At 40.8% G+C, this 14,863-nt stretch overlaps 1 protein-coding gene across 1 annotated transcript; it reads right to left on the bottom strand.

The window, feature by feature from the left end:
* Positions 1-434: 434 nt before the first annotated feature.
* On the bottom strand, positions 435-4,316 carry frrs1l (ferric-chelate reductase 1-like). The gene is made up of 5 exons (XM_078251861.1): positions 3,788-4,316; positions 3,291-3,375; positions 2,959-3,097; positions 2,016-2,262; positions 435-1,923 (listed from the first exon to the last, which is right to left on the bottom strand). The coding sequence occupies exons 1-5, from the start codon at positions 3,990-3,992 to the stop codon at positions 1,751-1,753; spliced, it is 849 nt and encodes a 282-aa protein (XP_078107987.1). The 5' UTR covers positions 3,993-4,316; the 3' UTR covers positions 435-1,750.
* Positions 4,317-14,863: the final 10,547 nt, after the last annotated feature.

Raw genomic sequence — 14,863 nt, 5'->3', positions numbered from 1 at the left:
TTTATCGTGGTTAAATAAAGGTTTTAATGAATGAATGAATATGTAGCATTTTTAATTTCACACTTTGGTGCCTCACAGTGGTAGTATTATAAAAAAAACATGGTTGAAGACAGCAATGCACAACACATATTCCATCAGATCAGAACAATTTTAAAAGATGCTATAATCACTTACCTTTTTACAGCGACTTTAATATAGTCAGGAATCAAATCAGTACTTTTTAAAATACTGATGCAAAGAGTCCTGCATGTGGCTGGATAAGAAGTGTTTTTATCTGATGTGGTGGGAACAATGATTAACAGTTGGCTTATGGTTACAGCCACTATATATACTACATTTTTATTAACAGGTCATTTTGTGTTAAGTAAATGTTGCATACAATTTGTGCATGGAAACCAAGGAAGCAGGCCCTTCGAAACAACATTCATGGTTGAATATATTATAAGTATAAGTTGGGGTAGTCACTGATGTCACCCTGGAAGAATTACCAGAGGTTCAAGAAAAGATTTCCACGCCTGATTTGCATCAAAATCTAAAGTTACACATAGTACCAGGTTGCTACAGCATGTGCATTCTCAAAATACAGAGGCCATGATATCAGGGTCCTCAATGGTAGCTAGGGGCTTATATATGTATATTTTTTATTTCTATTAATATCATGTCCTATGGTGGCCTTATACATGTACAGTTTGACTGACAGAGCTGTATGTTCATGCACAGCAAGATATGTACTTTCTTGTGTATTTTATATTGTTATTTCTTCACAGCTTATTGATAATAAACACAACCATAGCAGATTGTTTCAGTTGGAGGCGTTTTAACGTATCAATCAATTTTTAATACAGATCAAAAGGCTACAATAACAGCCCAGGGGGAAAATAGTCCAAGGCAAACAGTTCTTCAATCCACAGGTTGCTCCTGTTTAGTGTGTTATTGCTTGCAACAGTAACTCATATAGCAGTCTCTCTCTCTGTTTGTACTGAACAAACCCAACAACTACTGTGGTTGAGAAAGAGGAAACAATCTAAAAAAGGAAATTGAGGAAAAGTGAGATGAGCCAAGTGTTTGAGTGCCAAAGAAAAAGTTAATGAAAATCTATTGCATGGTAAATGCATATTGTATTGTAGACAGTCCCTAAAACCTTGGGAACTATATTTTGTGATAGTACGAACAACAAATATTGTATCTTTTGTTTTTGCAAAGCTTGATATCCATATAAACATAAGAGGGTAAAGGGACAGAAAGAGTGTGTGCAAACGGCTTTGAGCTGCTTCTTTTCTTTTGTCCTCTAAAAACCTTTGCATTTTAGCCAAGTTCAACACGTGGCACTGTCTTCTCATCACCGGTGAACAGCAGGTTTTGGAAATAATTTCCAGATTTCCCAGTGCATGCAGTATTTTGAAGACTTTTGAGATTTCTTTATTGTCATGTGTAGTAGTATTTTTTTAAATACTTGGAAGCTATCATAAATACTGAAAATAGTTGGCCTATTTAGACTATAACACTATCAGACCTCTTGTTTTGTACTGACACCAGTACATGACAACTCTACAATATAGGTTTATTAATTGTCAAGCTCCTCTGTATGAGTTCAGAGTAATTAATATATACTCTCTATCGTGTTTACTATATCTAATACAGTGTCTCTTTGTGCAAAGTGCACACTTGAATGTGGCATCAGACAACTTTTTTTATTGCTGCTTCATCTTCTCATCCCTCTTTTTCCCACTATGTGCTCTGCTGTGCTTCATTATGGTGTCCCCATTAGTAAGTAGAAGGTGAGGGCTACTATGAGCAGTAAGCAGAGGGGAGAGTTGAAGGTCTGGTAGGCTGTAGAAGGCATGAAGAGGTCCTCATACTTATAGATGCTGATCATGCGGTCGCTGACAGGTGGATTGTCGATGTCATGCCTCGTGATGGAACCTGTTAGAAAAAGTAAGATGATGTAAGATGTCGTGAAAGACCAAAAAAAAGCACAAAGACAGTTGACTTGATGCTAACGCTTGATCAATCACCTTGTATGGCAGGTCCCCATGCAAACAGGTAATACCATGACAGGTGTAAGTCCACAAGTGTCTCCTCTCTCGGGACGTATAACGGACGTTTGAAACGGCAGGTCACCCGGTTGTTCTCAAAAATGCCCTCTTCGTCTCTAGCAGGGTTCCTCTTTATTTCCTTAGCCCATTGGCCAACATTGTAGAAGTGATGAATCCGTACACGTCCATTATCGTCATGGACACAGCCCATGACATCGTCTCCTCCCTGAGGAAATAGGAAGGATAAAGAGCTTTATTCCAAATTGCTACACATTCATTTCTTGAAAGAAGGTTAGATTCTGATATAAAATTTAAATATAGTTATTGGGACAGATACTAATAATTGTAATGCAAGTGCAGTAAGCTCCAGTGTTTTCTGCCAAATAACTGTCACACAGTGAGACTGGAGACATATTTTGACTCTGCAACTGATTCTCTAAACTTTTATTAATATGGGTCATTATAATCAACATGAGTGTAAGTTTTCAAATTTTTTTTCCTGTAGGAATAGGCAACATAGGAAGAAAAAAAAGTCAAAACCTCCTTTAATATTATCAACTGAAACACTGTCTAGTTGATGTCCATCCCAATTGACTGCATGCATGTCAAACTCACTTTCAGCTGGCAGATATGCAATAGGTCATTATTGGGAGAACAATTTTGTGAGTGCTTCAAAAAGTGCATTTTTGTGTAGTTAATAATTTGGTTTCACAGTCTATTGACTGTATGCGCTTAAAAATATGCATCATTTGCAACACATCTATGTGTTTCATTATAGATTATAGACCATACATTTTGCAGTAACTTTGGTTTGATGCAACAAAAAATTTAAAATTATTGTGCTATAAAATAACACAAATATGTGTTATGCTGTCCCAAACCAAGTCCCAACTGTAAAAGTTGTTGTTGTGCAGCTGCTCACCATTTTTTTGTCAGAGGAGAAACCTACGGCCACCCAGCCATCTGTGTCTGCACTCATCTCATACTCCACATCTGTCCCGATGCGACGATAACTCAGAAAGTAGTCACACGTTTCTGCATCACACCCTGGCTTCCCATATCTGTACATAGACAAATAAATACTTCACTTTAAAGGCAATATTGACAAACACATTTGGAATATCATAATAACATAAGGGATTGAACTAGGGCACTTTATAAATGAATTTCCACCAGGTTTCAGAGAACAAAGACTACACAGTGGAAAAGGCCATGTTTAGCTCCATCAGAAAAAGATGTGTATCCTTCTCTAACCTTATGCAGCCTTTGGTTACTCCACAGTCGCTGACTTTGATCTTGGCAAAGGGATCCACTGGTGGGGCGGTGGGGAATGGATAACCTGCAAAATACAAAATCAGCACTCTGTTGGTTCCACACAAAACAATTGATGCATGCTTGTTTTCAAGACAGTCAAAGGGCCAACTAGGGGGAGGCCATCTGCTGTGTGTGGTGTGTGTGTGTGTGTGTGTGTGTGTGTGTGTGTGTGTGTGTGTGTGTGTGTGAGGAGGAGGGGTGGGCAGCTACCACCGGGGAGCTGGCCTGGGTGCTGAAAGGCCTTGCACAGTGGAGACAGGTTGGATACAAGACAAAATAAACAGCACACGTTAAGAGTTTCTGCTTACAGTTTCGCTTTAATTCTCCCTGGTTATGCTTTAAGCTTGCATGTTAGAAGTTTGTCTATTTCCCATGACCTGTAAACACAACCCACCAACTGGGAATCTTTAGTAGGCTACAATGCATTAGATCCTTACCGTCATCGGACAGATATCTGGACTCCAGGAACTCGGAAGCGAAGGTGGTGTAGGAGTCCTTGTGAGGCTCCTGATGTCCCGGCTCTCCGTGCTCCCCGTGGCCGGCCCGGAGTGCTCCTTCATCTGTGGGGCTCGCCGTAACCCCCCACCACCCGCTCTGGATCAGCAGCACCAACAGCTGCACGAGCCTCCGCAGGAAAATCATGGCCACAAATGTCAACAAAGAAGCGGTAAAAACGACTAAAGCAACGTGAATTCAAATCGGATCCTCATTATTGTTTTAATTTCGGTATCTTCGCAGGTACCCATCGCAGCGTCACCAAAAATCATCCCCGCATCCCAATTGCCCGTTTGGCTGTTTATTCGCAGGGGGGGTTCAGCGCCGATGACCGTGTGATTAAGAGGCTAATCCAATTCTAAATTACCCATATTTGTAATCGTACCATCTAATTCAGCTACACGCCCTTAATCCTCTTTGAAATCCGAATCTAGATGCCGAGCAGTGTCCATTAATCTTCACATATTTTCCAGTCGGAGTATTGCCCGGATGAATGGTTTCGCCCGGCCTCCCTCTCTTCTCCCTCCTCAGTCAATCACAGTAATAACCAATGAGGAGCCGCTACGTGCTGTTATAAGGATCAATCAATTGGGGATTATGCCCCATAGTCAGAGATAGAGAAGGTATTTCCAAAACAGTTTACACACAGTCTTTCAGAGATTTGGTGGTAGGCCTATATGAATCGTATCCCATGTAGCCTAGACCTAATGCTCAAAAAGCCAGACCATGGGTGAGAAAAAAGCAGGAAATAAAAAAAGAAAAGATTTTAGACTAGATCTAGATTTTAGATTAAGCTTAGACTCCTGACACAACAAAAATGAAGTCTCTAAAATTACGTTATTTGTGCAATTCTATTATCTGTAAGTTCTTCTAACACAAAGGTTTAAATGCTGTTTATTTATATAAATGTAGCTCAATTTAAATGTGCTTTGTCCAAACTATTGAAATCAGCCTATGAAATACCCACCATGTTGTTAATTGCTAATTGCTTTGTTTAAATTATTCGTATTTCCTGCTGCAAACAAATCTGGCACATCCCACAACTGTCTAATAATATGCGTATATTTTTATACAGGTCCGATTTAAAAATGTATGAGCATTGTGCAGCCTTGTATGCACTCATCAAATGCATTATTTATGTAATATTGTGCAGCTTTAATTTGTGTATTTAGTTCACAATGTCCCAATAAGATTCATTCCAACTGGAGCACTGCAGTACAGGTGACCCAGTAGGTGTACCTATAGTACTGGTGAATTTCTAAATTGATACACAATGTGTAGTCAGACATGCTTGTGTACATAGTGTGAACGGATGCATATGCATTGTTTTAACTGAACAAAACATCAGAAGCACCATCTAAACCGTCCTCACTCATATCCTTTCTGTTTCTCCATCCTCTCTTTTCCAGTGGTTGTACACAGTCCTGCCACTTGGTGGTGATATAAAGCCATGGTTTGTTTCATGTTCAGGTTGGCTTAGGGAGTCTTTTCTTATTCCACTATTTATCTTTTTCATTTTTCACAGAAAACCTTTCCAACTGATGCAGTTCACTATGTAATATATTGGACTGGTATGGGTTAGAACAAGATGTCTCATCAACTTTGGTTAAAGACAACTGACAAGCAAACGTTTACCTAAATATTTGTAAGGACTTCAGTCACTTCAGTGCTCTTGTGTCTTACAGCTGATGATAGCCTGGTTAATTATGAGTGTATTAGGCCTACTTAATCTATAGTTGAGAAATAAAAAAATCTAAAGAATCTGTAGCCAATGATAGATCATCATTACTGTTGCCATTGTACAACATTACATAATTGCAAATGCCTCTGACCCAGGAACACACTTAAGTGTGATAGTGACATTAATAGTTTTACACTTGCTCTGTGTCCAGTCATCGTCATTCTCAAATTTTCTCAATACTTAATATGTCATGAGTCAGTCCATTTAGTCAACAACCTCAGAACTGTGAATAAAACAGTGAAAGTTTAACACTGCTTGCAAGCTTAACAGAACATCTCAAAGGAATTTACATTAGCATCTGAATTTATCCAATAGAAATCATGACGGCAGTGACAAACAGATCTCTAGAAATAAATATATAATATGTTATATTGAATTGGTTTTATAACAGATGGTGCTGACATTAGACAATGATATTTAATGTATCATCACACACCTTTATGAAGCACATTTGGACTGCTGGTTTTGCTTAAACTAATGAAAATTACCTAAATTGATTGAATATATAATATAAAAAGTTACTTTAGTTGTTCACTTGAGTTCCAGATTTTTTTTAGCAGGGACAGCAGGTGAAGGAGGCACAAATAAGGCTGATAAATGTTGCCGTTCATGTCTGTGTCCCATAGGTGATGCTGGTGTTACACAATCTTAAAAAGTGTAAATAGACAAGGACAGTCAGAGAGATTAAAGGCTGACTGACATCCACAATAACACGCACGCACACACACACACACACACACACACACACACACACACACAGCATAGCAATGTAAATGTTTTTAAACATTCAAAACACATGAGGTCTGATGAATATCTGCACAAAGGTTGATAGGAAATAATACAATAAAAGCCATAACAACATAAACCTATGGCATGTGTTTACTTTTTACTTTTTCCATGTATGTTGTATCATTTCTGTGTGCATGTGCTTTTAAGTTTACATTGTGTAGTTTGCAGGTTTAAAGGGTATCCACTCATGCGTGTAAACATGTAGGGGGGGTTTTGTATCATGTGTGCGCACATACGTGTGTACATACAAGAGTGTGTGACCTTTAACCCTTCCTCTCTTCACACCGTCTCTCTCTGCAGACACAAATCAACCTGATCAATCGTTCCTCTTGTTCTCGATCCGCCTAATTATCCCTTGTTTATCCTCCTATTATTTCCACTTCTACCACCTGACCCCCTCTCTCTCTCTCTCTCTCTCTCTCTCTCTCTCTCTCTCTCTCTCTCTCGCTCTATGTCTCCTTCCCAATTACCATTCTGTGTAGGGGGCAATGCTTGCTGGGTAATGAGGGACTCTGGGCATAGCAATCTTATCTTAATAGCCTTAAAGGGCCACTCATTAACACAAACACTCACTATGTCTTACACACACACACACACACACACACACACACACACACACACACACCTATCCACACAAATCTGTCCTCACACATCATGCCATAGAGAGAGATAGAGAGACGGGACATGATGGAAAGAAAGAGAGAATGAGACAGGAGAGTGGAAGGGGATGGTGGGAGAGAAGCAATGAGGAGAGGGTGAGGCAGGCATGGTGGGGAGGGGAGGTCTGGTAAATGTCAGCAGTGGGTCTCCTGGGCCTGAGAGATGAGTTAGTGACAGGAGAACAATGGAGGCTGGATCCTTTCAGAAACACAGCTGCTATGAGTGCATGCCTGGATGTCTTCTGCTTATAGCCATCAACAGGCACTTGTAAAGTCAGAGCTAAACACATACATAAACATAAACACACTAATAGAAATATGCTTGGCTGGCACACATCCAGCCACCCACAATTGTACGTCTGGACACAAGGTAAGCCCTGAATGTTATGGAGGATCAGCAGCAATGTGGATGGCTTAGTCAGGGCTCTCAGTCAATACCAGCCCCTGTAGACTCATGAAGACTGGCCCATCGAACATACGTCCTACATACTCATACTTCTTCTCTTCATTCTGTCACCTTAACGAATAAAGCTGGCGATACTCTATATTTCTCTTAATGTCACCAAATCCTCTGAACGGACCAAAACCAACAATGAATTGATCAACCTACTAACAGAATTGTTTGTGTCGCCAAAGCCTGAGCTTATTCCTCTGTTGTCCAAAAACTATTAAAAATGCATACAATTCACCAGCATATGCACTATAACCTCTATACCTAGCTGGTTTTAATAAATTAATGAGCCCTTTAAAAAAATGTGACCTGTTTTTTAAAAGTTTTCTACTCTATTTATTAGGGAACAAATGGGTTTGGGGCAATTAAATAATATTGAGAGACATACTTCATATTGCTGGTTTTGCTCTTTTGATAGGCTTTATTGACAATAAGTATAGAACTTAATAGAAATATAGAATAACTTTATCTATATTTTATAATCTAGGTCTGCCTCCTCTTTGCCTGTATATCTCCTGCAGGTAAAATATCTCACCTCTGCACATTCCTTTTGTTCTGTTTGGAGGCTTATACTGTAAGTGTAATTGCAGTGGTATCATATATTCCCTCGTAGAGCTGCAGAAATAAACCCCTTAGGTTAAGTCTTATTTTGGCATCTGAACTCAATGTTGGATACCTCCCACCTCATTCTCTATCGGAGAGTGGGTAGATCACTTATCGACTCAACCCCTCTTATAACGCCAAGCTATTACCTCTGTCTCTAACTCTCTCACACACACAAACAGTCATAAAGCAGGTCTTTGATCTAGCTGCAGGTCACCCCACCCCCAGGGCTTCATTTAGGAGTTGTCAGAAATCACTTTACTCACAGAGGACAGTAAACACTACTGGCATGCTCTTCTGTCTGCAGAGCAAATTCACCTGCACGCCACCCCATCCTTCCCACCTTCACACCCACAAAGACACTAATAAATGCATCCTTACAGGTGTATGCTTATAACACTTATTGGGTAGTTCTCTGTAAAAGCGGGATATGAACAAAAGCATGTCTGTCTTTGTCTAATTTGCATATGTCGTTTGGTTTGTGCAGTTTGCCTGTTGGGGTCTTTGTGTGTACCAAAGGCTGAAAGCTTCCATTGTGCTGATGAAATGTTTGCTTTAGAGATAAGGAGGCACCGATGAGACATCGATCAGCACTCATTAAACACCTCCAACTGTGGTGACACACATTCACATGCACACACTCAGCCACATGAACACATAGAGCTGACAAACACAGAAAAATGTATTTAAGCTCTGAATGTATTTGATCTCATTCCAGCCTCTCATACATTGGTCTCCTGCCATCTGAGTGACTCTAAAAGCTTGTATTGACAGCTGACTTAAAATACTTGTTGTCAGTAGACTTATCCATTAAGCTGTGACACTGCTCTCTCTCTCCATATAGACATGCCGACTGGCCAGGGCCTTAAGCAGTGATTATGGTGTTGGGCATTGGGAGCTGGGGGATGCACCATCATTAGTCTGGTTAATCAGAGCCTTGCTCCAGGTTAAGCTCCGCAGCCTCGAGAGACAGGCTGATGAGCTGAAAGCCGTGCCCAGCCTGTAGTTCTCGGGTCTGGGCTCCAGCGGCTCCCCTGGCCCCTGTCTGCTCCAGCCAGTAATCTATAACTCTGCCCTGGAGCACCACGCGGAGACTCAGCCTCCCGGACAACACTGACACTCGATGCATGGTAATGAGACACACACAGAATGACACACTGTCACACACACCTGCTCGCACACACCCACACTTCCCACTGATGCAGTGTTAGCAATCATCACTGAGTTTCTATGAGTTTGCTCTGCCTGACTTCCAAGAGCAGTGTATAATGCTCAGTGGCACTCCAAAAACAAGCGAGCCCCTCTGTGTTTTACCAGTTAGCAGTGACCTTGACTTAATGACCGATGTGATTTGACGTCTAAATGCTTAACTACCCCTGTCCACAGAGCACAATAATAACCAGCTCAGCTGAATGAGTGTATAATGACCACAGGGACTGTTGGGTTTTCAAACAGGAACAACCCAAACACATACACACTCGTACACAAACAAATTCCCATGGGGCCACGAGGGTCTCAGCTCAGCAGGGACCCTCCAGAGAGCTGTATCTGAGCCAGGCCTGCCATTGGCTAGCCTCCTCTATTCAGGCGTCCCCTGTGAGCTCATTAGCCCCAATCATAACCACTTCCCTATGTCTACTTTACATGCTCCATCCATCGCCACCCTGCCACACACAAATTACACTCTCCATTAGGATTGGATGGATAGTGTATGTGTCTGTGACTGGAGGAGTGTATGTGTGTTTAAAGGACAAGGAAGGTCGGAGAGCCCTGTGAGCCCCCGACATTTCCCAGTGGACTTTGCAGACCCCAGTAGAGAGTGGAAAAATGGGTGGGAGGTTGCATGAGAAGAGATGACCGTGGGTGAAAAGTAGATTAAGAGGTTAAGAAGTGTGTTTTTTTAGTGATGAAGTGGATGACCAGGTATCAGTTCGGGGCCCCTGTACTGCTCTTTTGTGCTGTGTGACCCAGATGGGCTGTGAGAGAGAAAAAGAGAAAAGAGAGGGAGGCAGAGAGAGATAAAGAAAGAGGCTTTTCATTTAAAAAATTTGTTTATGCTGCAGACACAGGAAGGACCCTAGAGAACCGTAGAATAGGACAAGACAACAAAGAGCCCCATCATCAGTTTAGTGAATGGATCTGTCTATCTATCCCTTTTTATCTACCGCTACTCTCTTTTTTCAGCATCTCTTCCTCTCTTAATCAGCCTCTCATTGTGCCATTAGCTGAACCTGTAGTCTTAATCAGAGGCTTGGCACAGACATCATCGTTATCCACTGCCCTTCTCACACACCTACACACACGCGCACAAACACTAAATAAACACATTTTAATGCGACACCAATCATGTCATCTACTCAATGAGCCCTCCTCCCTCTTGTAGCCCACAACCCAAACATAATACATGGGACGCCCGTCTCTCCCGTCCATTCCCTGTGTGCGCACGGCTTTTTGGTGTGAATCCCGAGGGGAGGAGGGAGAACGAATTCAACTCAGTAACCCGAATCACCTCCTATCCCAAATCTTTGCTGCATGAATACTGTACACACACACACACACACACGTCAGTGAGTGTGTATTGATAATGTCCATTAGCATATTTATGATCATTGCCAGCCTCTTATTGTTTGGATGCTCCATTAATCTTCATCTGCTGCCTGCCGACTGACAGCTCAATCTAACAGGCCATCACTGGGCACTGGGCGCACACACACACACACACACACACACACACACACACACACACACACACATTAAATATGCATAGTTGTACATAAAGCATACTTGCATCAACAATTGAGGGGCATTGTCTCACACATGCAGACACACACACACACACACACACACACATTCAGACAGACGGCATGATTGACATTCACCCCTGTGAGTGTTATCGCCGGAGGTTATCATCCCCAGCTCTGTGGGGGTCTGCTCAGCTTCTCCACGTGCAGCGCTGTTGAGTCGTATCCGCAGGCGAGTCTTTGTTCCTTCTGGGCCATAGGTGGGCAGTGGTACCCCCTTGATCAGGTTGTACCAAGCCAGCCTCTCTCTGTACATCTGCCTGCATAAACACCCCACATATAAGTCATCTATCCCAACCCCTCCATCATCATCATTATAGACCCCTTCCTGTGGTTGCCCTAAGTCAGTCCCCACCAACTATCAAACGCACCCCTCAGGCCAACGTCTGTAAAGAAACTCTCCTTCTGAGGTCAAAAAAGCGTAAAAAAACAGGAAAAATGCACCAGTTAAGAGCACAGCAGAAAGACCCAGATTTCTACACTCACACCTGATTTTGTGTGTGTGTGTTCATGTAATGTGCGCTCAAATGTTAATGTGTTTGTTTAAAGCCAGTATGACTGACTGACTGACTCACAGCTGATTACTGGCTGAATGAGTGCTGGAAGCGAGCCAAGTTCAATGGGAGGTCTGTTCTCCTGTTGCCTCTTCCTTTTTCTCCCCCCTCCTCCTCCTGCATTACCCTGCTGCTCCAGGAAGAGCAACCAGGATGCCAGGTGTGTGTGTGTGTGTGTGTGTGTGTGTGTGTGTGTGTGTGTGTGTGTGTGTGTGTGTGTGTGTGTGTGTGTGTGTGTGTGTGTGTGTGTGTGGGCTTGTTTAACTATATTCGGGGTCCAAAAACCGGGAATACAGTATACTTGTGGGGTCCGGACAGCTTTGTGGGGCCAAAATGCTGGACCCCACAAGTTTAAAAGGCTGTTTGAGGGTTAAGACTTGGTTTTAGGATTAGGGTTAGAATTAGGTTATGGTTAGGGCGAGGGTAAGGGTTAAGGTTAGGCATTTAGTTGTGATGGTTAAGGTTAGGGTAAGGGGCTAGGGAATGCATTATGTCAATGATGGGTCCCCACAAAGATAGTGCCGCCTGTGTGTGTGTGTGTGTGTGTGTGTGTGTGTGTGTGTGTGTGTTCAGATCTAAGTTTATCTGAGATATAAATGTAAGATAGCAGATGAATGAAAGCAGAAAGTTCACAATATAATTTCTAAATTCACTTCTAAGTTGAAGGCTATTCAGCAGGTTGACCTGTCTTAAAGGAATAGGTCAACATTTTGAGGAATAATTTTTCACTTTCTTTGTGAAAGTTAGATGTCAAAATTGTTAACACTTTCATGTCTGTGCATCAAAGACTGAATTGCCATTTTGTTTCACTTCATTTATTCATTGTTACTAAGTGGGAGATATCTCCAACTCAGATTTAATAGAAGGCTGATATTTTCCGACTCGGTGTCTCGTAATTATGGTCTGAAAGATATGTCATGAAAGTTGCATAGGTAGTTCGCTAGCTAGGAAAATGGCTTCCCCATTTTGAATTCCGCCTTAAAGTTCTGATTGGTCGTTTGTTTCTCCAACTGGCAATTGTCATTGGAAACAACACCAGACCTATTTAAATAAGTAAACACATTTGAGATGTGGACAGCCATTCAGAGGTCTGGAAGCAGGCTAGGTTAGCCTAGTTTAGCATAAAGACTGGACGCAGGTGGAAACAGCTAACCTGGTCCGACTGTTTGTTTAATCTATAACTAAAAACATAAATGTCAAAAATGACAACTTGTGGTTTTAGGAAGAGTTACGCCCTGTCACTATTTCTTGATGAACAACAGTTTATACAGCCATCCAGCATCTTTGCAGCATCTCATCTGGTTACCTGGCAACTTCGACAAGACTCAATTGAAGTCACTGCCCTCGGCTGTTGATGGCCAAGTTATTATACAAACAGTATTTATTAATATTCACAGACCAGAAAATACACGTGTCGTCTCAGTTTAAATTAAACATTAACAATACACATCTGAAGCACACTATTGCTTTGTGGAAACTTTGATGATAATCTTATGAATAAGTTACATATTTGTGTACCAGAACAGTGTGCAACCAACGTTGTTTGTTTTTTTCTTTGTGTTGTTTCTTATCTGACTGCACTGCATCAGTGACAGTGGGCATTTCCTCATAACTTTACATCTGAAACAAGACTCCTTACATTTTTATGGATAAATCTCCTGTGAATAAGATGATGTATGAAATCTATGGACTCATTTATCTTTAAACTATAAGATGGTTTAAACCACAACGGGCAGGGTAGAACAAGTCGTAATGCTTCTCTTTTCTGGGCCATAAAGCTATCTTTATAGAGGCTATCTATAATATCAAAGATCAGAGATTATAGAAGTTTTATTGTGATCTCCCACATAGCGAAGAGTTTTATGTAGCTTTAGTAAATCATTCCTTACTTCTGTGATATCAGCTCCTAATACTGTTTTGCCAGTGTGAGTATAAGAGTTGTGCAGTGTTAACATTTATGAGGTGTAAGCTAATATATTTGAATAGTTTATGGAAGCAGTAAAGAGTGAAATACATAATTTGCTAACATGTACCACGTAAAACAGCTCTTAAAGACGAGCTGTGCATACAAATGCAGATTATCTATTGTTGAAGCATATTCTATCATTCATGACGAGGAAGGCTCTTTCTCCTCACTGCATTTACCAACAGTAAAACTCCTCCTGTCTCTTGTGAAAATATTTGGAGCGAGAATGAAGGCAATGTTATTTTACAATAATGCATCTTCACGCATCACAGGCAATTGCAGAATATAATCTGTAGATCCAGATTGTTTGATTGATCAGTGATTAAAACAGCTTTCAATACATCAAAGAGAAATGTTATTTTTGTATGTTTGTGTTTGGTCAATTTTTAATGGTTAAGATTCCGCAAAATATCCAAAGACTGGAACTGCACACCTCCCTTTTTAGTCGATATTGCACATCTGGTGTACAGTATTATACATCTAACTGTACTGTACAAACTCATACTGTTGCAAAATTATGTGTCAGACGTTAACAATTTGCACTATACTGCTGCACAACGGACACATTTTTTTTTTTTACAAATGTTTATATGTATTTAGCCAAGGGTTTTTACTTCCCTAATTCTGTTTGTGTGCTCCTGTTTAGAAATCTTTTTTAACTTTTAAAATGGTCTCCTCTATAGATGGTTATCAGAGGGGATAGAAACCTAAGAATTTTATTGTACAGTGAATATAGCTTTGAATCTTGAATGAAATATTGTATTGAGTAAGAAATATTGAGAAAGGATGGTTGTTGATGGTTGATGGATGTTGCATAACTTGTTTTTTAAAGATTTTTTTGGGGGCATTTTTAGGCCTTTATTTTCACAGGACAGCTGAAGACATGAAAGGGGAGAGAGAGAGGGAATGACATGCAGCAAAGGTCGGAGTCGAACCTGCGGCCACTGCGTCAAGGGGTAAACATCTATATATGTTCGCCTGCTCTACCAACTGAGCTAACATGTTTTTTTAATCTTCATTTATATTATTTTGTTAACTTTTTACAAAAAAAACAAATATCTATATATATATATATATTGTTACCATACGTTGCTCTACACAGCATCTGCTACTTGCATTATGTTTAAATCTCATTTCTCTGTTTCAGGGCAATGAGTCCATGACCTGGTTAGTGTGCTGGAGGTTCAGATTGATGTATTAACACAAACTGTGTTTCTCTCATCATCATCTGCATTTAGCCCATGATTAACTCCCAATCATATGGCGTGATTAAAAGTCAGAGTAAAAATATTCCATACATATTTAATATTCCACTAACAAGGAAACCAGCTCCCAAACTGCCAACAAAATAGATATACACCCATAACACGCACACACTGACACATACATCTCTCCTTTCCTCGCCTGAAAACACACCTAAACATTTCACAGCTATCTCCCCTACACCCTGGTGC

This window comes from Sander vitreus, chromosome 6 (assembly GCF_031162955.1).
Source record: "Sander vitreus isolate 19-12246 chromosome 6, sanVit1, whole genome shotgun sequence".
Taxonomy (NCBI): domain Eukaryota; kingdom Metazoa; phylum Chordata; class Actinopteri; order Perciformes; family Percidae; genus Sander; species Sander vitreus.
Note: the sequence above shows the minus strand (reverse complement) of the source record. Positions and strands in the feature narration are given on the sequence as shown.

Bases quoted from the DNA above. Each gene is read 5' to 3' on its own strand.
- frrs1l (XM_078251861.1), bottom strand. From the start codon at position 3,992: ATGATTTTCCTGCGGAGGCTCGTGCAGCTGTTGGTGCTGCTGATCCAG. The intron at 3,376-3,787 runs GTAAGGATCTAA...TGTATTTTGCAG, and splicing joins CAGATATCTGTCCGATGACG to GTTATCCATTCCCCACCGCC. The intron at 2,263-2,958 runs GTGAGCAGCTGC...CTATTTCCTCAG, and splicing joins TCTCCTCTGACAAAAAAATG to GGAGGAGACGATGTCATGGG.